The sequence below is a fragment of the Monodelphis domestica genome, chromosome 2 (genome assembly GCF_027887165.1).
Source record: "Monodelphis domestica isolate mMonDom1 chromosome 2, mMonDom1.pri, whole genome shotgun sequence".
Classification (NCBI taxonomy): domain Eukaryota; kingdom Metazoa; phylum Chordata; class Mammalia; order Didelphimorphia; family Didelphidae; genus Monodelphis; species Monodelphis domestica.
Window position 1 is genome coordinate 324,922,056 of NC_077228.1, and position 24,705 is coordinate 324,946,760.

Genomic DNA, 24,705 nt, shown 5'->3' on the forward strand with positions numbered 1-24,705 from the left:
ATTGAATATAATGGACTTTGATAGTAGTAGCAACACAATGATCCAGGACATTCCTGAGGGACTTATGAGAAAGAGTGCTGTCCACATCTAGAGAAAGAACTGTAGGAGTAGAAATGCAGAAGAAAAACACCTATGACTTATCACTTGTTTATATGGATATAGTACAGTTTAAGATCTGATACTGCTAGGCTTCTGTCCTTCACATTTTTTCCCATTATTTCCCTTGATATTCTTGATCTTTTGCTCTTTCATGTGAACTTTGTTATAATTTTTTCTGATTCTATAAAATTTTTTCTTGGCAATTTGATAGGTATGGCACTGAATAAATAGATTAATTTGGATAGGATTGTCATTTTTATTACATTAGCTCATCCTACCCATGAGCAATTAATGTTTTTCCCATTATTTAGATCTAGTTTTAATTGTGTGAAAAGTGTTTTATAGTTGTGTTCATATAATTCCTGTGTTTTTCTTATCAGATAGATTCCCAAGTATTTTATATTGTCTAGGGTGATTTTAAATGGAGTTTCTCTTTCTAACTCTTGCTGCTGAGTTGTGTTGGAAACATATAGAGAAGCTGATGATTTATGTGAGTTTATTTTGTATTCTGCAACTTTGCTAAGGTTGTTCCAATTCTAATTTTTAAGGAATTATTTTCTTTTATAATTTTTTTCTCATTTGGCTGATTCTATTTTTGAAGGAATTGTTTTTTTCAGTGAATTTTTGTATTTTCTTTTCCATTTGGCCTATTCTATTTTCCAAAGTGTTGTTTTTAGTGTTCTTCTTTTACCAAGCTATTAATTCTCTTTTCATGATTTTTTTTGCATCATTTTCATTAATTTCCCAATTTTTTGTCTACTACTCATCTCTTTTATTTACTATTCCAGGAATTCTTGCTGAACTTGGTCTAATTAGTATTTTTCTTTGAGACTTTCCTTGTAACCATTTTAATATTGTCTTCTTTTGAGTGTATATTTTTGTCATCCTTGTCACTGTAGTAACTTTTTATGGTCAAGTTCATTTCATTATTATTTGCTCATTTTCTTAACCTTTTTCTTCGTTAGAACTTTCTGTTATAGTAGAATTCTGCTTACCTCTGAGTGGGGTGAAATGGTTTCAACCTTTACATTTTTTTGGTTCCACTATTTTCAGAGCTAGTTCTGAGTGTCTGTAATTTTTGGTGTTTCCAAGATGGTGTGATCCAGAGAGACGTATGACCATTGCTCTCCTGGTCTGCACTCTGGTCTTTATGTATAAAAAACCCGTGTTCTCCTACAACTTCAAGCACTAGTGTTCTTGATTCTGAAACTATGACCAGGGCCCCTGGTCTTCTATAGCCACAAGTACTACTGCTTCTCTTTGCCCTTGAACTATGACCAGCATTCCTTGCCCTCTTGTGACTAATCATAAGCACTCCTCTTCTGAATCTGTGACCCAGGACTACTTATGGGTAATAGTTGCCAGTTATTGTCAGTTCTACCCTTTGCCAGAAAAGAGTCTCTTGTAATCTTTTTCTGATCAATTATCTGAATATCTGAATATACTGTCTGTGGTTTGAGAGCTCTAGAAGCTGCTGTTTCTATGGCTGCCTCCAAGGACTACCACTAGTGTCTGCAGATTTCCGGAGTCTTTTCAGACTGGATAAATGTCTCCCTCTGACCTTTTACTGGCTCTGCTGCTTCGAAATTTGATTTGAGGTGTTATTTTAAAGTTGTTTGGAGGGTAATTTTGGGAGACTTCATCTGGGCTCTGGCTTGTATATCACCATCTCAATTTATGAATTTTAAATGTTTATTCTGAAAAATTAACAATTGTCAAGCCTTTAGTTAGCTCCAGCTCTCATGTGGCTATTATAATGTCCAACAAACTTCAAAAGTGAGGTGTAGAGACAGATCATGAAAGGCTTTAAAAACCAAATAGAGGAAATTGTATTTTCTTCTTCCTAGAGGCAAGAGGAAGCCAGAATTTTTTGAGGAGAGTGATATGTTCTTTTCAGGCACGTAGGTGGTATAGTGATTAAAGTCTGGATGACCTGAATTTAAATCTAGCCTCAGACACTTCTAGCTGTGACCCTGGGCAATTGATTTAACTTTTGGATTGGTTTCCTCATCTGTAAAATGGGGCCAATGATAGTACTTATTTCCCAGGGTTGTTGTTAGGGTCAAATGAGTGCCTGACAAATACTTAGCACTCAAATAAATGTTAAGTATGCTTATTATTATCAGACGTGTTTTAGAATTATCAATTAGGCAGCTGTGTGAAAGATGGCTAGGGGAAAAATTAGGTGTAGGGAGACTGCTTAGGAAACTATTGCAGTGTTCTAGGATTGAGAGTATGAAGACCCCAACTTGGGTGGTGTCTGTGTGAATACAGAGAAGGAGGATGGATGGATCTTTATCTTTTCCTTTATCTTTATCTATCTTATCTATAGCACTTACATATAGCAGATGCTTAGTAACTACTTAGTAAACTATTGTGGGGCCATAATTAAAGAGGCAGAGCTAATGAACTCTGAGAGGAGGGAGTCAATTTGCCAGTCAGTAAGCAAGCACTTACTAAAAACTTTCTCTCTCTCTCTCTCTCTCTCTCTCTCTCTCTCTCTCTCTCTCTCTCTCTCTCTCTCTCTCTCTATATATATATATATATATATATATATATATACACACACACACACACCAGATGGGCATCTAGTTGGTGCAGTGGATAGAGTGCTGTCCTGGAATTAGGACCTTATCTTCTTGAGTTCAAATCTGACCTCAGACACTTTCTAGTTATGTGACCCTGAGAAAGTCACTTAACCCTGTTGCCTCAGTTTCCTCATCTGTAAAATGAGCTGGAGAAGGAATGAAAATCTACACTAGTATCTTTTTCAAGAATACCTCAAATGGGGTCATGAAGAGTCAGACATGAGACAAAGATGATCAACAATAACAATATACTAGGTTCCATGCTAAGTATTGGGGATACAGTGAAAGGCAAAAGATGGACCCTGCCGCTACTACCAATATTCCTAACCAGGTCATTGATGACTTACCCACTCAGACTTGTCTGTAGGTAGCTTAAAAATGCTTAGAAAGTCCATATTTCTCAACTAATATTATTCATATTGATCTTCATATTGTGACCTTAGGATTGGGTTTTTTTGGACACGGGGGAGGACAAGGGCTAAATGAAATCTTATTGTGGCAGATCAGTGTTGTGATTCTGAAGAGCATAATTATGTGGTTGACTTTTCCTGTGTGTGTATTGTTGTGTTACCCTGAGGTACGTATGTACCTGCAGAAAGACTGCCCGCTGGATTATATTTTAAAAGCTCTTTGAATTCCAATACAAAAGCCTAAAGCTCCCTTTCCCTCATCAGTAGTGCCTGTCATCTTCTAGATGGTCCTTGCCAGCCTCCCACATGTTCTCTTTACTCTCCTCACATTAAACCCAGTTTTTCCAAGAAAGGATTTAATAAATATTTTAACAATAAGTGATTTGAATCTTAATAGGGGACAAAGTCTGTTTGGCATGAACCAAATAACTGAAAACTAGTTATAGAATTTCAGACCATAGCAAGTTGGGTGGGGAAGGTATTTCTTTGGACAAGGGATCCTTTTTGAAATCATATTATGTAGGTACCTACCTATCAGGCTGTTTTAATGTAGAAATTTTTATTATTTGTTGTATTTAAGCTTTTTATTTCCTGTTCTTAGGATGTTATGTGTGGGATGATTTTTCATTCTCTCCTAAAACAAACACAGTTGCTTTTTATTTATATAATCTGACTTTCGTCTGTGTTAGTGGCCCAAAATGGAAAAAAGTTCCCTGTTTAGCCTTTATTTTTGTCTTTAAATTGCTTTTTTGGTAATAGCTAAATGATTTCTTAAAGATTTTCATTAAAAAAAACCAATCCTTATCTTCTGCCTTGGAATCAATACTAAGTATTGAATTTCAAAGGCAGGAGAGTGGTAAGGGAGAGGTAATTGGTGTTAAGTGACTTGTTAAGGGTCACACAGCTATGAAGTTTCTGAGGTCAGATTTGAATCTAGGGCATCCTGTCTTTAGGCCAGGCTCTCAATTCTTTAAGCCACCTTGCTGTCCCTCTTTTAAGATTTTCAATCATGAATCATTTTTTTCTGAATTTAGTAAAACTATGAGATACTTCAAACATTTAAATATGCATGTTAATTTATAGGAAAAAAGTGCTGGTTGAGAGTTCTAGTTTAGGGATTTGTGCTAGGCACAGGGGATTTCAAAGATGAAAAATTACCTGACCTAAAGGAACTTATAATCTAATGAAGTGTTAAGACATTAAAAAAAAAAGTACAAGGTATATGGAGATCAGAACAAAAGAAAGATTTGAATAAAGTACTCTAGAAAAACTAGGGGAGGGGAGATAGAGAGATAGAGATAGAGATAGCTAGTGTGTGTGTGTGTGTGTGTGTGTGTGTGTGTGTGTGTGAGAGAGAGAGAGAGAGAGAGAGAGAGAGAGAGAGAGAGAGAGAGAGAGAGAATGAATTTTCAACTAGGGAAGTCAGAGAGGGCTTCTTGGAGGAGGTAGTATTTGAATTGTTCTTGAAGAAAGGATTTCATCCATCAGAGATATAAAGTTAATGTGTTCCAAGAATGTGGGATGGCCACTGGGATATTTATTAAAGCATCTACTATGTACCACATATTGAATAACTGTACTTGAAATTATTCTTTTGGCTACATTATACTTTAAAATGTATTAAATAGGAAAAAAAGGTCAAAGGCTCTTTAAGAGTTTAGGTTTTTTTAGGAAAACATGTAATCAAATATGGAGGTGAGTTAATAGACTTTACTGTGAATACCCTTATAAAAATATATAAAATTTAAGCCTCTTGAAGGCAGAGACTATTTAATGTTTTCTTTGTATACTTAGAACCTAGCAAAGTGCTTGGTATAGATTAAATGTCTATTAAATGTTTCTTCATGGATTAATTTAGTACTAAGCATAAAACAACTTTCAAATAAAAACTTAGATTCAGAGAAAAATGAATAGTGGTGACCCATGTGACCATATCCTATATGGAGGAAGTGGTCATGGGGCTTGATGTTTGAAGTTAAGCACATTCAGATAACAGAGAAAAAGATCTAAATTTTTTCTTTCTTAAAAAAAATATTTATTTATTTAATTAATTAATTTAGAATATTTTCCCTTGGTTATGTAATTTATGTTCTTTCCCTCCCCTCCTTCCTCCCCTGTCCCATAACCAATGAGCAATTCCATTGGGTTTTATGTGTATCATTGATCAAGATCTATTCCCACATTATTAATATTTGCAATAGAGTGATCATTTAGAGTACCAATCATATCCCCACTGAACCATGTGATCAAGGAAATGTTTTTCTTCTGTATTTCCATTCCCACAGTTCTTTCTCTGGATGTGAATAGCATTCTTTCTCATAAATCCCTCAGAATTTTCCTGGATCATTTCATTGCATTGCTGCTACTAGAGAAGTCTATTACATTTCATTGTGCCACAGTGTATCAGTCTGTGTGTGTATAATGTTCTCCTGGTTATGCTCCTTTCACTCTGCATCAATTTCTGGAGGTTGTTCCAGTTCACATGGAATTCCTCCAGTTCATTACTAACATTTTTCTCTTTGTCTCTTGTAAATCTAATTTATTTTGAAAATTTTTATTGATAGCTTTTAGTTATTTTTCTGCAAATCTTTTTTCAAATTTTAATATATATTTATTTTCCAGATTATATGCAGGTACAATTTAAAATGACCATTTTCTGACATTTTGCAATCTATGTTTACTTCCTCCCTCCCACTGCTCCCCTTTCCCTGACATGGCAGGTAATATGATGTGAATTATGTGCTATCATGCAATACATATTTACATATTCATCATGTGAAAGAAGACACATATTGCTTAAACAAGAAAAAAACTCACGAAGGAAATAAAGTGAAAAATGATATGCTTCAATCTATATTCAGAATCCATCAGTATTTTCTATGATGGTGGAAAGCTTTTATCATCATGAGTCTCTTGGAGTTGTCTTGGGTCCTTGCACTGCTGGTAATAGTTGTCATTCACAGTTGATCATTGTGTTATTGCTGCCACTGTGTACAATGTTCTCCTGGTTCTGTGATAAATTTTTAATTTTACATCACCTTTCATAATGTATTCTTCCTCTTTCCCTGATCCAAAGAGTAATTATTATCTCTGGTAATAATAAAGAGAAGAAAAAGAAAAAACTAACCAATATGTCAATTGAACCTGACAATATATGCAGTTCCCCCTACCCAAAGTTCCTCCCTTACCAGTGAAGGGAGCAAAGTAATGTTCTTGTCTCTCCTTTAGGGACAAACTTGGTTATTATCATAACACTATATTCTGTTTTTAAAAAAATGCATTTATTGACCTAGTTATTTCAGCAATGCAGTAATCCAAGACATTTCCAAGGACTCATGATGAAAAATGCCATCTGTCCTTTGAGAAAGAACTGATGGAGTCTGAAATATTACTTTAACTCTTTCTTTCTTTCTTTCTTTCTTTCTTTCTTTCTTTCTTTCTTTCTTTCTTTCTTTCTTTCTTTCTTTCTTTCTTTCTTTCTTTCTTTCTTTCTTCCTTCCTTCCTTCCTTCCTTCCTTCCTTCCTTCCTTCCTTCCTTCCTTCCTTCCTTCCTTCCTTCCTTCCTTCCTTCCTTCCTTCCTTCCTTCCTTCCTTCCTTCCTTCCTTCCTTTCTTTCTTTCTTTCTTTCTTTCTTTCTTTCTTTCTTTCTTTCTTTCTTTCTTTCTTTCTTTCTTTCTTTCTTTCTTTCTTTCTTTCTTTCTTTCTTTCTTTCTTTCTTTCTTTCTTTCTTTCTTTCTTTCTTTCTTTCTTTCTTTCTTTCTTCTCCTCCAATCCCTCCTCCAACTCCCTCCTCCTCCTTCTCCTTTTCCTTCCATTTCAGATCTCTTATACAAAATGACTAATATGGAAAAATGTTTTATATAATTGCACATGTAAAATCTATATTAGATGGCTTACTCTCTCAAGTTGTGGGGAGAGAGTGAGAGTCAGAAGAATGAAGAGAATTTGGAACTCAGAACTTTAAAAAATGATTGTCAAAATTGTTTTACATATAACAGGGAAAAATATTAAAATATACAATATAGCACTTTCCTATTTAAAAAGCCATTTATGCTGTAATTATTGTGTATATTGTTTTCTTATTTCTCTTTGCATTGGTTCACATACATTTTCCCAAGCTTTTCTGAATTCTTCACTTTCTTCATTCCTTATGGTGTCTTCATATTTAGTTGGATTTATAGACCATAGTTTGGCTAGTCACTTTCCATCAGTGGCACGATTTTTTGATTTCTTTGGATTTCTCTATCATACCCTCATGCCCCAGGAAACTCATCACTGGGAAATTGAATGTATTGTCTTGGTGCTTCTCAGTACTCTGTTCCTCTGATTGGCTCCTCTGACAGGAGGGCAGATCCATGTACTCTGAAACTTCCAGTTAAGAAGGGGTTCCAGCACAGTCTTCTCTCTATTTTCCATCAGCTGCACTGATTTTGGGCTTTTTTTAGATTTCTCCATTATGCTCCCACACTAGACATTTTCTTCCCCTCTCCTCAGCATGTTTCCAGTTTTCTTATCCCCTTATTAGATTGTAAACTTCTTGAGGTCAAGGACTATCTTAATAATTGTATTTATATCCCTAGCACTTAGAACAGTTTCTGGCACATAGTAGGTGCTTGATAAATGTTTATTAGATATTATTGTGGACAATTGATAAGCATCTACATTGTTTACAATTTCTTTGCCACAACAATAATGACAACAACATGCTTCTATAAATACTATATTTGACCTTTTGGAGATATGTACCTAGTAGTAGGATCTCTGGGTCAGAAGGTATGGACATTTGAGTCACTTTCTTAGTATAATTCCAAATTCTAGCTTTAAAAAATGTATCTTTTATATCTTCACCTAGATTGTGAAAGATTATGGTTAAATAGAAATGATAATAACAAAATTCTGTTAAATATTTTGGTGTATAATAGGGCCTCCCCCCCACCCCCATTTTGACATTTTTTATTTACCTAGCAGTAGGAACTCTGGGTCAGAGGGTATGGACACTTGAGTAATATTCTGAGTATGATTCCAAATTTTGACATTTAAAAAAATGCCTTTTCTAGCTTTATCTAGAGTAGGATAGATTATGACTAAAATGACATTTTGGAAGTCTGGTATGAAATGGAAAGTTACAGGCTGATTATTTCTTTTCATGTTCATGATAGGTATTTTGATATAATAATAGGTGCTCCTTTTCCAAAGCAGAAATGTGAGGTTTGTGACTCTTCAGTATCCCATGGTCTACTAGGGAGAGGTAACAGTAGAAAGAGTTCTAGAACTGGAGTCAGAGGATTTGGGCTAAGATCCATTATTTCCTGCCTATGTGAATTTGGGTAAATTATTACAGCTCTTGAGGTCTCACTTCCCTTATGTATAAAAAGAAGTTTTAGATCCAATGATTGCTGAAATTCCTTCTAGCTCTAACTTTATAAGCCTATGAATCTAAGGCAAATAAGAACTTGAATTAGGCATGTGGCAGTGGGAATAGGAAAGAAATATGTATCAGGATTATTGCAAAGAGATCTCCATATTTTTTTCTTAGATCCTCAATAAATGTTTTTTTTTTTTGGAGTGGGGGGGAAGAAAAGGGAAATGGGAGAGATTATTATTATTTTTTCCATTTGAATAAGTTTATTTAGTCAATTTAGAACATTATTCCTTGGTTACAATAATCACATTATTTCCCTCCCTCCCCTCCACTTACCCTTCTTGCAGCCAACATGCACTTTCATTGGGTTTTACTTGTGTCCTTGATCAGAACCTATTTCCATGTTGTTGATTGGGAGAGAGATTATGACGAAAGAAGAAACATGATTTACTTGCTTATTGAATATGGTAGTGAAGAGAAGAGAGGAGTCACAGAAAATTCTTAGCCTTGAGCCTATGGAAAAATAGTAGTCCCATTAATAGAAATTAGTAAGTCATGGAAACTAGTTTTAGGGAGTCAGTGATGAGTTTGATATTAGAAATGTTAACCTTGAAGTGACAGCCCTGTAGAAGTGTTTAGCAGGCAATTAAGTAAGACTAAGCTTTAAGAGAGAGGCCAGGATTGATAACAAAATTATTGGAGTCATCTATATAAATGATGAAGCAATAGGAGTAAGTAAGCTCTTTGGAGAGAGTGTAGTAATCTCTAAAGTGGGGGCTATGTAATAGCCCAGGAAGTCATGGCTTGATCCTAAGGAATGTGTGATCATTCAGTAGAAAAATGGGAAGATGGATCACATTCAATCCTTTCAACCTACATAATCAAATAGTGGAATTGTCAATAATACAACTACCTAACTCTGTTCCCTCCCACAATTGATTTTAGAATTGACTGCTCATGGAGGTTATAACTTGACCCTACTGAGGCACCAACAAAAGCTCTGCAGACAAAATTTTTCCCCTTTCCCTTTACTCCCCGCCCCCATTCTGCAGCTTCCCCTCATTGGGTACCCACCATAGTGATGGGTTTTGAATTCTGGGGCAGTGAAGTAAATAAGCCCCTTGACCTCTTGTTTCATTTTTTATTCGGAAGGAGTGAGGAGCTTTGTTAGAAGGAGATTGGTTAGGTGAATGGATTGTGAATACATTCATTATCTTTCCTCACAAACCCACCTCTCTAAACTTCCCTAATTCTATCTATCGAGAACATCATCAGATTTTCAATTTCCTCTTATATTTGACTCCTCACACAACTGAAAATTGCTCATGTCAGAGTGATCTTACCAGTGATCATGTGCTAAATCTGATGATCTTTTTTCATTCTACTTTAAAAAACCTTTACCATCCATCTTAGAATCAATACTGTGTAGAAGAGTGGTGAGGGCTAGGCAATGGGGGTTAAGTAACTTGCCCAGAGTCACACAGCCAGGAAGTGTCTGAGGCCAGATTTGAATCCAGGACTTCCTGTCCCTGGTCCTGGCTTTCAATCCACTGAGCTACCTAGATGCCCCTTTTTTCATTCTTCATGCTTGTTGACCTCTCTCTAGCATTTGATGCTGTTGATCTCCTAGATTCTCTCTCTACTCTGAGTTGTTTTGACTCTTTCATTTGGAGTTTTTTTTTAAATTTTAATAAAACCCCTTACCTTCTGTCTTAGAATCAAGGCTATCAGTTCCAAGGCAGAAAAGTGATAATGACTAGGTAATTGGGGTTAAATGACTTGTTCAAGTTTCACAGCTGGGAAGTGTCTGAGATCACATTTGAATCCAGGACCTCCCAGCCTGGTGCTTGCTCCACTGAGCTACCTAACTGCCTCTCCACAGTGCCTCTTTAAGAAGTTCTATTGATCCAACTATTCTTGAGGGCAATTTGTTATTATGCCTGAAGGGCTTATAAAACTGTGCATACCCATTGACCCAGGGGATCAAAGAAAAGGGAAAAGGATCTATTTGTTAAAAAATATTGATAGCAGCAACTTTTGTGGTGGCAAAGAATTGGAAATTGAGGGGATGTCCATCCATTGGGGAATGGCTGAACAAGTTGTGGTATATGGTTATAATGGAATACTATTGTGCTATGTAAAATTGGACTTGAACTCTGGACTTCAATCCCCACAATTCCTTGCTCCACTTCCCCAAAATGCTTTGTAATCTCATGGAAATTCTCAGGTGGGCCGAGATCCAGAAGGTATTTAACCTGATTGCAAAAGCTTTTGGTCTCTTTTTTGGACTTCCGTTTTGGAGCAGACGCGACTCTTCCATGATGTGAGATTATCTTGTCTAGGCCTCTCTGGCCTAGGCATGTGTTTCTTATCCTGTATTTTCTTTAATCCTTCCCCTTTAATAAACCTCATAAAATATAATATTCCTTGCAGAGAGAAACTAATTTCTACCTGCCTCAGTCTCCCCTAAATTTTAATATTAACAGCTATAAGAAATGACAAACAGGGGCAGATGGGTGGCTCAGTGGATTGAGAGCCAGGCCTAGAGATGGGAGGTCCTAGGATCAAATTTAGCCTCAGACTTTTCTTAGCTGTGTGACCCTGGGCAAGTCACTTAACCTCCATTGCCTATCCCTTTCCGCTCTTTTGCCTTGGAACCAATACATAGTATTGCTTCCAAGGCTGGTAAGGGTTTAAGAAAAGAAAAAAACAAATGACAAGCAGGATGATTTCAGAAAAAAAACTGGTTAGATTTACATGATGCAAAGCAAAGTGAACAGAATCAGGAGACATTGTACACAGTAACAGCAATATTGTAAGTTAATGAAATGTGAATGACTTAGCTACTCTCAGCAATACAATGATCAAAAGCAATCCAAAGGAATCAGGGTGAAAAATGCAATCCACTTCCAGAGAAAGAAATGATAGAGTCTGAATGAAGATATACTGTTTTTCACTTTATTTTCTTCGATTTTTAATGTGTCTTCTTCCACAGCATGACTAATATGGAAATATATTTGGTATGATTGCATATGTGTAACCTATATCAAATTGGTTACTGTCTCAGGGAGGGGGGAGTGAAAGGAGAAAGCAAATTTGGAAGTCACAATTTAAAAAATGTTAAAAATTGTTTTAACATGTAATTGGAAAAAATAAAATATCATTTAAAAATGTGTTTAACCAGAGGGCATGTGATGTATATACAAAATAGAAGGAACCAGGGAAACTTCATGGGAGAAATTTCACCTCAACTGAACATTGAGTCAAATATTCTGAGAGGCAGAGATGAGGAGGGACTGCAGTTCATTCATGAGAAATAAATAGCCTGTGTTTATAATGTGTGGAAATGAGAGAAGAAATGTTGTGTTCTTGGATCAAATGAGTTGGCCAATTTGTCTGGAATAGGAGTTTATGAAGGGAGGCAGTATAAAGTAAGGTTGGAAGACAGTTTGGGGAGGACCTTAAATTTCAGATTGAGGAACCTGCTTTTATCTTAAAGATAACAGAGAACCATTGGAAATTTTGAGCATGAAACTGACAGGGTCAAATTTGAAGATTATCTTGGTAACTGTGTGGATGTGTGGTTTAGAGAGGACAAGACAGGGAGCAGGGAGAACAAGTAGGAGTGAGAGGTAATGAGGATCTGAATGAAGGTTGTTGTAAGATGTGCAGAAAAGGGGATAGGTGTGATTGTGAGAGATGTTTTATAGGTAAAATCAATAAAGACTGTCAACAGATTAAATATGGAGAATGAGAGAGAAGAACAACTGTCTTGGATTACACTGAAGCCTAAAGTCTGGATAACTGAGAGGGTGGTGGTCCCCTGAACAGATATAGAAGGAAATGGAGAAGGGGTTATTGAGGAAGCAATGAGTTCTGTTTGTGAGTACATTAAATTTGTCTCTATGGGAAGTGCCAAGCAGCTGGTTGATGTTGAGGGACTCTGGAGAGAGATCAGAGTCTCAATATGATTTTGGGGTTACAAAGAATTTATAAATATAAGAATGTATATTGCCAATTTCTGGTGCCTTTTCAAAACTTTCTTTTCAGGAGATAATTTCTGACATATTGAAATATATTCAGGAGCAGAGAAAAATGTTTTCCTTAAATGCCATACTAATTTGTTAATGACTATTCCATTAAAAAAAAGTTAGCTTTACTTTGGAATAGGGAACTATTCTTCCTTTTTTTTTTCCAATTTGTGTCATATCAGGAACTGTTCTTTATAGCATGGTACTATGTGGAAAGAATGTTAGTTAGAGTTGTAGTTTGAAGGCCCTGGGTTTAAAATTCCAGCTCTGCCACTTTGCCATATGACTTTTGGCAAATCACTTAATCTTCCCAGATATCCATTGTCTCATCCATTAAGAGAGGAGGTGGGATTTGATTAATTCTAAGGTCTCAGCTGTAAATCTGTAATTCTCTAATCCCCTCTTTCTCTCTTTTACTGCACTGAAATACTGTTTTACCTCTCTCTGACCTCAAGTTATTTAGACTAGGGGACTGGTTTCATCTTCCAAAAGAAGCATAAAAAATCTCAGGACTGGGGCAGAGGATTCCTTCAATTATTAAGGTTTTCTTTCTCTTATTCCTACTTTGTTCCACCTCTTTAATCCATTTCTTGGTTCTTGTTTGTTGTGACTTTTGACCCAAGTTTTTTGCTTTGTCTTTCTGCAATTTTATGCAGGTATGTCTGCTGATCTAATGAGAGAGAGATAGAGAGAGATAGATAGATAGATAGAGAGAGAGACAGACAGACAGACAGAGAGAGCGACAGAGAGACAGAGAGAGAGAGAGAGAGAGAGAGAGAGAGAGAGAGAGAGAGAGGCAGAGAGAGAGAGAGACAGAGACAAAGACAGAGAGAGAGACAGACGGAGAAAGAGACAGAGAGAACTAGAGTAAGTAGGAGATACATGTGTCAAAATAAATAAATACAAAATAATTTCAGGAGGATGAGGGCTTCAATAACTGGAGGGAGCTGATTGGAAACAAGTGGAAGAGATCAAGAGAAATCTAGAAAAACTTCCCATATAATAGGTGGCTGCTGCGCTGAACTTAGACTTTTCTACCTGGTTATCATCTGTAACACCGATCTGATTCATCCTCATACCTGTCTGAACTTTCAGTTCTTGTTTGGTGACCTGGAATCTGGACTTATTACCTGCTTTGACGTTTTCAATTTGCCTAATTTTTCCAACCTTGCCCTACCCTTGCATTGGATACTTAAGATCTGTTGATCTGATAGATCCACCTACCTGTTAAAAAATAACTTGCATGTTTATTTCTTATAACATTTGTAGACATATTTGATATTCACCAAAGATTTTGGTAAATAAATGATTGAATTCCTTTACTGAAGTCATGTTCTTCATGCCTCATTGTGGTACAGAGGGGACCCTGGTTTCCCAAAAGGCAAGTAGTCTAAGTTCTGGTAGATTTTTAGCAGGCTGCATAGACTTTGGGAATGGGTCAATGATGGATTGGGTGTCTACTCTCTAAAGAGTCTTCTAGCTAAGTGTAGAGAGGTTTGTAGCCAGAGTGTTGTCCTCTAGATAAAGAAGTTTTCTGTCTACAGCAGTTTATTTTTTATTTTTAAAAAAGTCTTACATGTGAAGAAAGCATCTTCTGCTGAGACTGATTGACTGTTCCCTATCATATGAATTGTTGATTATAATCCATTGACAAGTGGATACTTTTTTTTCAAAAAACACATTGAATTACTGATTTTTTCCTTATTTTTATTATTGCTTTTCTTTATTTTTGATCAGAATATTTGATTTTTCCTCATTTCTTATACTAAAGGTACATATAATTAATATTTTTTTTTGCAGTAATACAAGTTTAATACATATATACTTGCTATAATATCAATACATACCCAAAAGCTTTAAACTATGGGAACCTGCCATTTATTGATAAAATATTATGGGACTGTGATTAATGTTTATATATGACTCCAGAAAAAGGGATAAAAAACAAGGAGCACAGACTTAACCTGAAAAGTGCCAAAAAGAGCACACAGGAAATATTAATGTGAGACTCGAGGTTGTGATGCTTGAAATATGTTAAGTCGTAGGACTTCCTTGTATCTACACTCTTTGTGAAGTACTCATACCAGTACAAAATTTGACTATCATGCTGGCTCCCTATATCCCTGAGAATGACAAAAAAGTCAGACGAGGGAATGACGCTTCCCTATCAAAATAGAATTCTTATTTTTTCCTTCTTATATTATGGCAACTTCCTGTAGTCTTGGCTACAAATGGCTAGATGAAATAGTACTGTATTCTGTCCTACAGACTTGTGGGATATAAATTACTTTAAATTGGACCTATTCAAGGACCTATTTTGAATTTTTCTTATGTTTTTTGATTGTTTTCCTCTTCTTTTGATAATTGACTCATACACCCCCATAACTCAACATTGCATTCTGAGTTGAACTGGATGTTTTTTAACACCTATTTCAGGGGGGATTGTATTTTAATTTAAAATCCAATAATTTTTGATTTTTTGTTTGAGATTGTATTTTTACATAAAATCCAAGATTTTGATTTTGTTCGAGAAAAGATCTTCAAGGAAGAAGCTTGATAACTCCTAAATCCAGAGAATGAATTGTTGCAGAAAGATGCTGGAAAACCTACACTACATCAAGAAGATCAAGAATGAACTTTGGATATGGTTGATTGAACTGAACATTGATTGAACATTTATTGTAAATGTACGCACATTTATGCCAAAAGGGACTGCCCCTAATTTGGCTTTGTCAATGCACCTAGCAAAAATAATATTGTATATATCTGTAGTTAGAAGTGCATTTAGGATTACAAAATGATTATGGCAAATGATCAATGGGGAGACTAGTCTCCCAATGATCATTCAGGGGGGAATTGTGAACCTTAAAAATTCTCAGACCCTACTTCATAAGGTTAGGATTGTAAACCTTAAAAAATTCCCAGACCCTACTTCATAAGGTTGGGTTAAGACTATTCCCCATTGGGACCATTCTCCATTTGGGCAGTGAAGGTACTTAGATCAGGAATGTGAGAACTCTACTTAGATCAGGAATGTGAGACCTCTACTCCACCCCTACTTAAGTCTGCCCTAGGGGAAGATAAAGTTGTAAACTCTTTGCTGAACAATGAAAAGTACTTAAACCCATTCTTATAGTAAGACAAAAAGTTCTTTAAGCCATGCCTATTTTAGGACTAATACAAAAGGGTGATAAGTACCTATAAAGGTCAAGCAACTTGTGAATTTACAAGGAACAAAGAGGTGAGAAACTTACTCAGAGATTCTAGTCTACTCAGGTGTGAATTACTCAAAAGATTAGTCTACTCAGGTGTGAACTAAGAATGGTCTGTCCTTTGAAAAATGTCTACTGTGATTGGTAGATGTAAGAACTTAGGGGAGGTGACATAGGAGAAAATTCCCTTTAAAAGGAGACAAAAAGCTCTCTCTTGGGACAGTCAGCTGGGAAAGGCTGAATTGAAGGAGGCAGCTGGCCAAGGCTGCCTTGAAGGGTCTCTCTTGGGACTCTCTCGGGGACATTCTGGGACATTCAGATTGAGGATTGAGCTGGTGGAGGCAGCTGAGATGAAGCTGACCTGGTGTCACTAGAATCCTTGCTTGAACAGATCTTGTGGTGAGTGATTAAGGACTGACTGATCTTTCTCTTAGGGCTTAGGTCTGGGTTGGCCAGGGCTGCCCTGGGCCGGCCTATCCTTTTCTCATTATTTCCTTTTTCTCTCTTTCTTTAATTCCTCATTGTATTATTAATTAAATTCTCTATAAACCCAGCTATCTTGAGTATATTTTAATAACTGGGAATATTTCCCTGGCGACCACCTTATATATTGATTTAAAAACAAGACACTGTAGTGAAAACATATTTTCTGCGGTCACAATTTACTCATCCACTCTTATGTCTACTACAATTTATATCTTCCACTATTTTAATCACTACAGTTTATGACAACCAACTATTTTAATTATTATAGTTGTAAGGCAGAAGAGTGTTAAGGGTTAGGTGATGGAGGCTAAGTGATTTACCCAGAGTCACACAAGTAGGAAGTATCTGAGGCCAGATCTGAACCTGGTACTTCCTGTCTCTAGGCTTGGCTCTCAATCCACTGAGCCACCAACCTCTTTCACAACTATTTATGAAACTCATGCACTAAAGTATGGAAGGATTGCTTTCTGTACCAGTAGAAGCAAGTACCTAAATAGGTGAATACAGAGATCCTTGGAGTATTGAAGTAATGATTTGAATTAATGGATGTCTTTTATTCCTTTAAACTAAGTTTCTTGAATGAATCTGTCCTCTGGTTTGAGCAATTAGTGAGCTGCTACTGGACTGCATAATACAGTTTTTGTGTAATTTAGAGATCTAGAGGATTTTTCTGAACAATTAGTCTCAGTTCCTCAAACTTTTAATTATTTCAAAAGGTACACTTTAAAGAAAAATAGTATTTAACTAATGATCTAAGGGTATTTCCTCACTAATATCTTCTTAATTAATGAAACTGCTCATGCAGTTGCCAAAGGGAAGGAAACAACAGTCATCACTTGTCCTTGGTTCCAATCATCTTCATTTCGTCATCAAACAGTCAATTGGAATTGGCCCTACATAAATCACTTGGTTTTATTTCACAAGTAATACAAATATGCTTCTCAAGAGAAATTCAGATAAACAGAATTCTGAACTTAGGAAATTCATGAATTTATTCACAAGCAGCTTCTCTTGGTTACAGAATCTTTGGATCTTGTTGTCATCTCAATCCTGCCAACTTATCCCCGTGTCCCTTGCCAGCTGGAGTATTTGGCTCCCTCTTTGACAACTGGTTAATGTTTGAAAATGATCTGGCTCAAAAGACACCATTTGATGTGCTCCCAGACTCTAATGAGAAGAACAGTGACTGGCTGGGCTATTAGGTTGAGAATGTAATGGTCATCAGAAACACACTCTTCTGATTTCTTGTTTATTGACACATCTGCATGCCAGACTACTATATAATAAAGCCAGTGAGCTGGTGAGCTAACTTAAGAATTCAATTCAGCCCTTTTTGCATGTATAACTATCTCCTCCATCCAGGGCTACAGCAAGATAAAACATATAATTGGTATTTATTAATTTGTTCATTGGTTTCATCATATACTGTAGGTGCTTAATAAATGTTTGTGGAACAGAATTGACTGCCTATTATGCCCAGGGCGTTAGAATAGCTATGGAGGGGGATAACCAGATGACTAAAAATGATTAATGATCTTAGGGAACTTATAACAAAGTGTTTACACAGTTAACCGTAGTAGGTATAAGGGTTTTTTTGTTTGTTTGTTTGTTTGTTTTTGTTATGGTAGCTTATGTTCCTGGAAAAAGGTGCTCTAAGTTGAAATCCTATCAGGCAAATCTGTTTTTACCATTGGCATGATAGGGACTGTGTTCATTTTTGAATTTACAAAAAATATCCCTAAATAATCAACCAATAAGCATTATTATATGCTTGCTATTTGCTGGGGACAGTGCTAAACTTTAAAAACATAAAAAAAGGACAAAAATATGAATCCTGCCATTAAGCAGCTCACATTCTAATGGGGGAACCATTTTGAGAAGTATTATTAGGTGGATAGAGCCCCAGGCCTGGAGTCAGAAGGACTTGGGTTCAAATTTGGCTTCAGACACTTCCTAGCTGTGTGACCTGGGCATCACTTAACCCCAATACTCTTCTGCCTTGGAACTGATCCTTAGTATAAATTCTAAGGATGAAGATAAGGGTTTAATAAAATATGAAAAGCCAAATGCTATTTAGGGAAGCATAATTTTCATGGGAAGTGGAATCAAGGAATAGTTAATGGAGGATGTGACATTTGAACTATGTCTTAAAGGATGAGGTTTCAATAGGGTAGATGGTGAGAGTAGTTATAAAGAATGACAAAAGTTAGGACCAAGTGGTAGGCAAGTGTGGGATTGTATTTTGGGAACACTGAGAAATCTAATTTGGTTGGAATTTTGAGTATATAAAGGAGAATAGTGTGAGGTAGTTAGATGGCACAGATTAAGATTTCCTAACCTGGAATTAGGAAGTGATGAATTCAAATTCAGCCTCAGTCATTTACTGGGCAAGTCACTTAACCCTGTTTGCCTCCACTTCCTTATCTGTCAAATTAGTTGGAGAAGGCATTTCCTTCACCAAGAAAATCCCAAATGGGGTCATGAAGAATCAGACAACTGGAATGATAGAATAGCAAATATGAAGCAAGGTAGAGCTTTGCCTGATTGTGGAGGGTCTTAAGTAACAGGTTAAGATGTTTGAAATTCAGCCAGCAGAATACTGGAAACCTCTGAAGGCTTTTAGCAGAAAATTGATGAGACCACATTTGTACATGAGGAAAGTTATATGGCATTGGTGTGGGATGGGCATTGAAGGAGGGCAAACCTTGGGGGCAGTGAGGTGGTTTAGAAGGCTATTTTAGCAGTCCAAGTGTCTGGTAATAAGAGGCTTGCATTAGTGTGGTATCAGTGGAAATGGAGAAGAGGGACTGGCTACAAGAGATACAGGAGAGATTCATTTGACTGACTTCATCAACTGATTAGAGGTGAGCTATGAAGAAAGAGGAAGAATCAAGAACAACAAGGTTTCAGATGACTGACAAGTTGAATATGTGGTAGCTGAGTGAAACCACCACCACCACCACCACCACCACCACCACCACCACCACCACCACCACCACCACCACCACCATCATCATCATCATCATCATCATCATGATATCAGTAAATAGGAGGTGAAGTTATCTATTGAGAGTGAAGGAGCCAGGGTATGATTGAGTGCTGAAAATATGTGAAGCATCTTATAGGTAATCCAATATAGGTTGACTATAAAGGTGGCTGAGGAGGAAAGTTGAGTGGAAGTTAAGCAGTGCATAGTTTTTTTCAATTTCTCAGGAAGTGCTTGTTAGCCCAGAAAGTTCCCAGTGAGAAGACAGATAGTGAAGATGACCTAGTATGGGACACTGGTAGGGTGGACATGGTGAAGAATGAAAGGTTTTAGAGATCTTAGGCTAATCACATGGTCCATTTGCAAAGAAGCATGAAGAAAGTTGATGGATAAAGATAATAGAGAGTAGTAGAAGAATTGGAGATCATAGTGAAGATGAAGAACAGTTATAATAAATATAGAGAAATGGAGATAGTAGGAAGTAAGTTTAGCCTCTTATGGGTGAGAGAGAAGATAGAAATAATTTTTCCTTGCTGGAAGGAGGGATGTAGCGTCATGGGAAGCAGGAGCCTTAAGGGACAAGGAGAGACCAGGAACCTTTGCTCTCAGAAGCCATATACCAGTAGTGTGCTAATGGGAGGGAAGGGTGCAGCTACCTGGAATTGAACATAATAATGAGTAATTGAAATCTTGTCTGGTTCACTGCCCGCAGAGAATTTGTGTTTTCCTGAGCCATTCTTTGGGAGATGGTGAAGTTATTCCTTCTCTGCTCTCTTCTATATCATCATTCCCTGGCCAGCTGGCATAACTACTCTTTCACTTTTGTAGCTCTATTTAAATTTTATTTACTCAATGTCTGTTCTTTTATAAGAGGATTTGTCTCAGTAAGGATAAGCTGATTTTTGTTGCATTTTGAGTATTAGCTATAAAAGAGTAGATCATGGAAAGAAAGGAAGATCAAAAAAGAATCTTAGGCCAATTTCTGAGATTTAGCTTGTGTTAGACTGCTTCACTGACTGTACAAAGAGAGACTTCCAAGAGGCAGCTGTGTAGCTCAGTAGACTGAGAGCCAGGCCTAGAGACAGTATGTCCCAAGTTCAAATCTGGCCTCAGACACTTCCTAGCTGTGTGACCTTGACAAGTCACTTGGCTCCCATTGCCTTCCCCCTTACTACTCTTCTGCCTTGGAACCAATACATGGTATTGATTTCAAGATGGAAGGTAGGAGTTTAAACAAACAAACAAAAAAACCAGAGAGACTATAAATAATCTCTGATCAAAAAGGGAGATATTCAGATTTGAGATCTTGAATGTGAAATAATTCTAAGTGACAAAAAAAAAGTTTGTGGTAAGTCTATGTTGATGTGTGATTGAAGTAGATTAAAGATGAAGGTCATTGGAGTCAAGAAGGCTAAAACTTTGAAGCTGTTAAGATTAAAATTTGGGCCAAACTATGGCAGGTAAAAATTAGTTTCTCTGCTAGAAGTATTATATTTTTAGAGGTTTATTTAAGATTAAGAATTTAAGAAAATACAAGTAAGAAAGCACATGCATAGGTGGGCCGAGAGGCCCATTCAACCTCACCTACATCATGAGAGACGCGTCTGCTTGGAAGCGGAAACAGGAAGAGACTGCCGGTAGGCTTTACAATCAGTTTAAATAGAAATTTTTGATCTCGCCCAGGTGAGGATCTCAGTGAGATTACAAAGCATTCTGGGAAGTGTCCAAGGACTGCTGGGGATTGGAGTCTGAGGTTCAAATCTCCATTTTTACAAAGTCCAGTGCCATATAGGGCACCAACTTGGATTCTGAAGGAGGTGAAGGGTAAAGAGAAACTGAACTGGATGAAAATCAATATTGAATTGATAATGATTTTGTCTTTGGCCTCCCCTTGAAAAAGTTTGATTTTAAAGCGCAATCTCTCCTCTAGGCTTTGACACTAGATTGTGTCTTCCCTTCTTTTATCTAAATCTTTTGTGTTTGTTAAGAATAGCAGGGTTAAAGGCATATCACTGGGCTGACTTTTCTTACAGGCAAGATGGAGACCTACTCCTTATTTATCTTTAAGCAAGAACTCTCTTCAGTAATGAAGTCAGCTAGCTCTAGCCACTGTGGTGGTCCAGCCATCATGAAAGGGTTTGCAGGTGTCCTACTGATATCTGCCTCTTCCTGTGATGAAATGGTGAAGGAGAAGTTGAGGTCTCTGAAGCCACTTCCTACATCACTGTTTTCTAATCAGAGAGGTCCAGGGCAAGGACTGGATGATGAACTCAGAAGGGATATATATTGGCTCTTTTCTCATTCAGTCTAGCTTCTTAGTTGCTCACTCTCTCTCTGGCTCAACTTTCCTCCTTAGCTGCTCACATGCTTTTGGCATCTGTTTGGACTGTGATGGAATCCACTGGCTAGTTAGAAATCTATTTGAATTAGCCTCTAAAGAATTTAAGTCATTACAATTTTTAGTGGATGTAGAAATGTGTCCTATACACATAGATGTATGTACCCAGTATGTCTTAGTGAAAAAGATATAGGGAGGATGTGATAAGTAAATGGCATTGAATGATAATGGCAGAACCATTGTCTGGTTATGGCGTTGAGAAGGAAAAGTTGACCATCTTTTTCCTAATGATTTCAGGGTGTTATAGATGGAATACCTTCCATTATAGAGCATATATAGAGAAAAGTAGGTTTGGAGTCTGGAAGACCTGGATTGAAGTCTTGTTTGTACCACATAGGGTTCTTTGTGACCTTGTGAAAATCACTGAACCTCTCAGTGTCCCAGACAATTCTCTAACTCTAAATTGGAAAGAATTGTTGATATTCAGAGTTGTCTCAACTGAGTAAGGGTGATTGGAGATGTAGAAGAATTTGTTTAGAAGCATGGTTTTCATAGTGCACAGACTAGAAGACTGTACACGGACTAGAAGAGTGGTGAGTGGAGGAAATTGACTGTGGTATGGGATTGAAGCAGATTATAATGGGAATACAGAAGATTAGAGGTGAAGATGAATTGTGCTGAGTTCTATAGATGTAGATGGTAGGGGATGAGATAAATTAGAGGTTGAGAGGTCACCCAGAGGAATATGTAAATGGATGGGAAAGGAGGAAGCTAATGGTCAGATTTTATGGAATGGGTTGAAAGTTCTTCTTTTAGATTTTTAGGATTTCAGTCTATCAAGAGTATTGTTTTCAGGAGCTGTGTATAATTAGAAAAATCTTGAACCCTTGGACTTCATCTCCCAGAATCCTTTTCCCCTCGTTCATGTTAGCATACTTACATTATTTTTTTAAGTTGTGTGTAACTCTTCCCTCTTGCTCTCTTTTCCAGCATATGCAGCTGGGTGAGTGCTCTCTTTTTCTCTAGTCTTTTATTTTCCTTTTTGCTTCAAGTTATTAATAAATCTTATTAAATATAAAAAAGAGTATTGTTTTCCATTTCTCTCAATAATATAAAATAATCTAGTTGACATACTGAAGTTTCCCTATGTGTGCTCCCCTTTGATATGCTTTTCCATGGCAAAGCAAAAGAAAGGAAATAGAAAAAAGAGAAACTAAGCTTTTAAAAATAATTATTTTTCAATTATTGAGAGATATACCTTTTCCCCCTACTATACACCCCTTCCCCATTGAGAAGGAAAGAAAAACAAGACCCTTTTTGCAAATATGTAAAAGCATATTAAAGCAAAACAGTCTCATACTGAACCTGTCCAAAAAAAAAGTCTCAACATGTATCCTCAATCCATCACCTCTTTCTCAGTTATTACGTTGAAGATGGTTTTTAAGTCTTTCAGAGTTTATCATCTTTACATTATTGTTGGTATTGTATAACTTGTTCTCCTAGCTCTGCTTACTTCACTTTTATATCAGTTCATATGTCTTCCTAGATTTCTCCGAAACCACCCTGTTCACATTTCTTACAGCAGTGTGATAGTATTCTATCACATTCATATACCTGAATTTGTTCGTTCATTTTCTGAATGATGGACAACACCTCATTTAAAATTTTTTTCTACTACAAAAAAACTGCTTTAAATAGGTATATGTGAGTACTTTTAGAAGCAGTGTTTTAATTAGTTAATTGATGAATCTATATGAAACTGGCCTATCTATTTTTTGGGAACTTAGACGTGTGTTAATTTTTATAGGTAATCTGAGACTTAACCAAATGAATTTGATTTGATTTGGTTTTGATTAGCCAAATAACTTAGATTAGTTATAAGCTGTTAAAATATAATAAAAATGAAAATAAGAGTATTATTGAGAAAAATGCTTATTTAACAAGCTGAGTTTTTCTTTTTTGTTTCCCATCTAGGTTCATTTGGGACTCTTGTTCTTCCAGCAGTAAGTATATGTTTTATATTCGCTTCCAAATGGTTATCCTGAGAAAATGTAATTTTTTTTTACCTTTTTCATTAAGTTAACTTATTTTCAGCATGGTATTCATATTGTATAGAACTCAAATAACTTACAAATCACATTTCTCCAGGGACATTGTTAAATGTCTATTGTGATAGTAGAGATTTCTTTTCCTTAGGCAGAGGGAATCACATCCAGAAAATGAGTGTCCTATTTCATCTAAATTTTGTGGCATATTTATAAATAGAAAACTTTGTTAACAGTAAGTATGGCCTAGTGGAAAGAACATTAGGCTTGGAGCCTATATATGTGGGCTTCATGAAGTCTTGGATCTCCTGTTAACTGGCAAGTGACTGAGTGAATCATATACCACATCATCTCAATTTTCCCAGCTATAAAGTGAGGATAATAATATGTCCCTTCCTCTGACACCACTAGTGTGTTTTTTTTTTTCTGTTGGTCAGCAATTTAACCTCCCTAAGCCTCAGTTTCCTCCCTTGGAAAATGTGGATAATAATACTACTTTTACTTCTTAGGTTCATGTGAGGAAAGTGCTTTGCAAATGTTAAGAGTGCTATAGGGATATAGCAACAATAAACATTTAAAAAAATATCCCTTGTGGGGGCAGCTGGGTGGTTCAGTGGATTGAGAGCCAGGCCTAGAGACGGGAGGTCCTAAGTTCAAATCTGGCCTTAGACACTTTCTAGCTGTGTGACCCTGGGCAAGTCACTTAACCCCCATTGCCTAGCCTTTACCACTCTTCTGCCTTGGAACCAATACACAGTATTGACTCCAAGAAGGAAGGTGAGGGTTTATTTAAAAAAAAAAATCCCTTGTGTGCATAGCCTGGAGCTAGAAATTTGAAGGAGATATGAAGATTAGATAAGCTTTAGTGCTTGACCTGCTAGGACTTAAAATCTAGAAGCTGTGGTGCCAACATATAACATATAATACAGAATATTACATAATTGTATTTGATAGTTATAAAACAAAGGTCTATAATCATAGCTGAAATTTACCAAGCTTTGCAAAAGGCTCTAAAACATTATTTCTTGATTTTGGGGAAGTTCCAGCTTCCAACCTCAGATCTCAACAGGTCTGAGAAGGATATCAAGCAGAGAATAAGACTGATGGTTAGATTGAGCATCACAGAAGTAAGGGACCAGAAAAGAGTT

General features: G+C 36.6%; 1 protein-coding gene across 1 annotated transcript in view; it reads left to right on the forward strand.

Moving 5' to 3' along the window:
• Positions 1 to 24,705, forward strand: part of CD109 (CD109 molecule) — a 187,702-nt gene that overhangs the window by 22,735 nt on the left and 140,262 nt on the right. Inside the window, exon 3 of the mRNA XM_007484202.3 lies at positions 23,487 to 23,515. Within this exon, the coding sequence (XP_007484264.1) occupies positions 23,487 to 23,515 (29 nt within the window). The remainder of the gene's footprint in view (positions 1 to 23,486; positions 23,516 to 24,705) is intronic.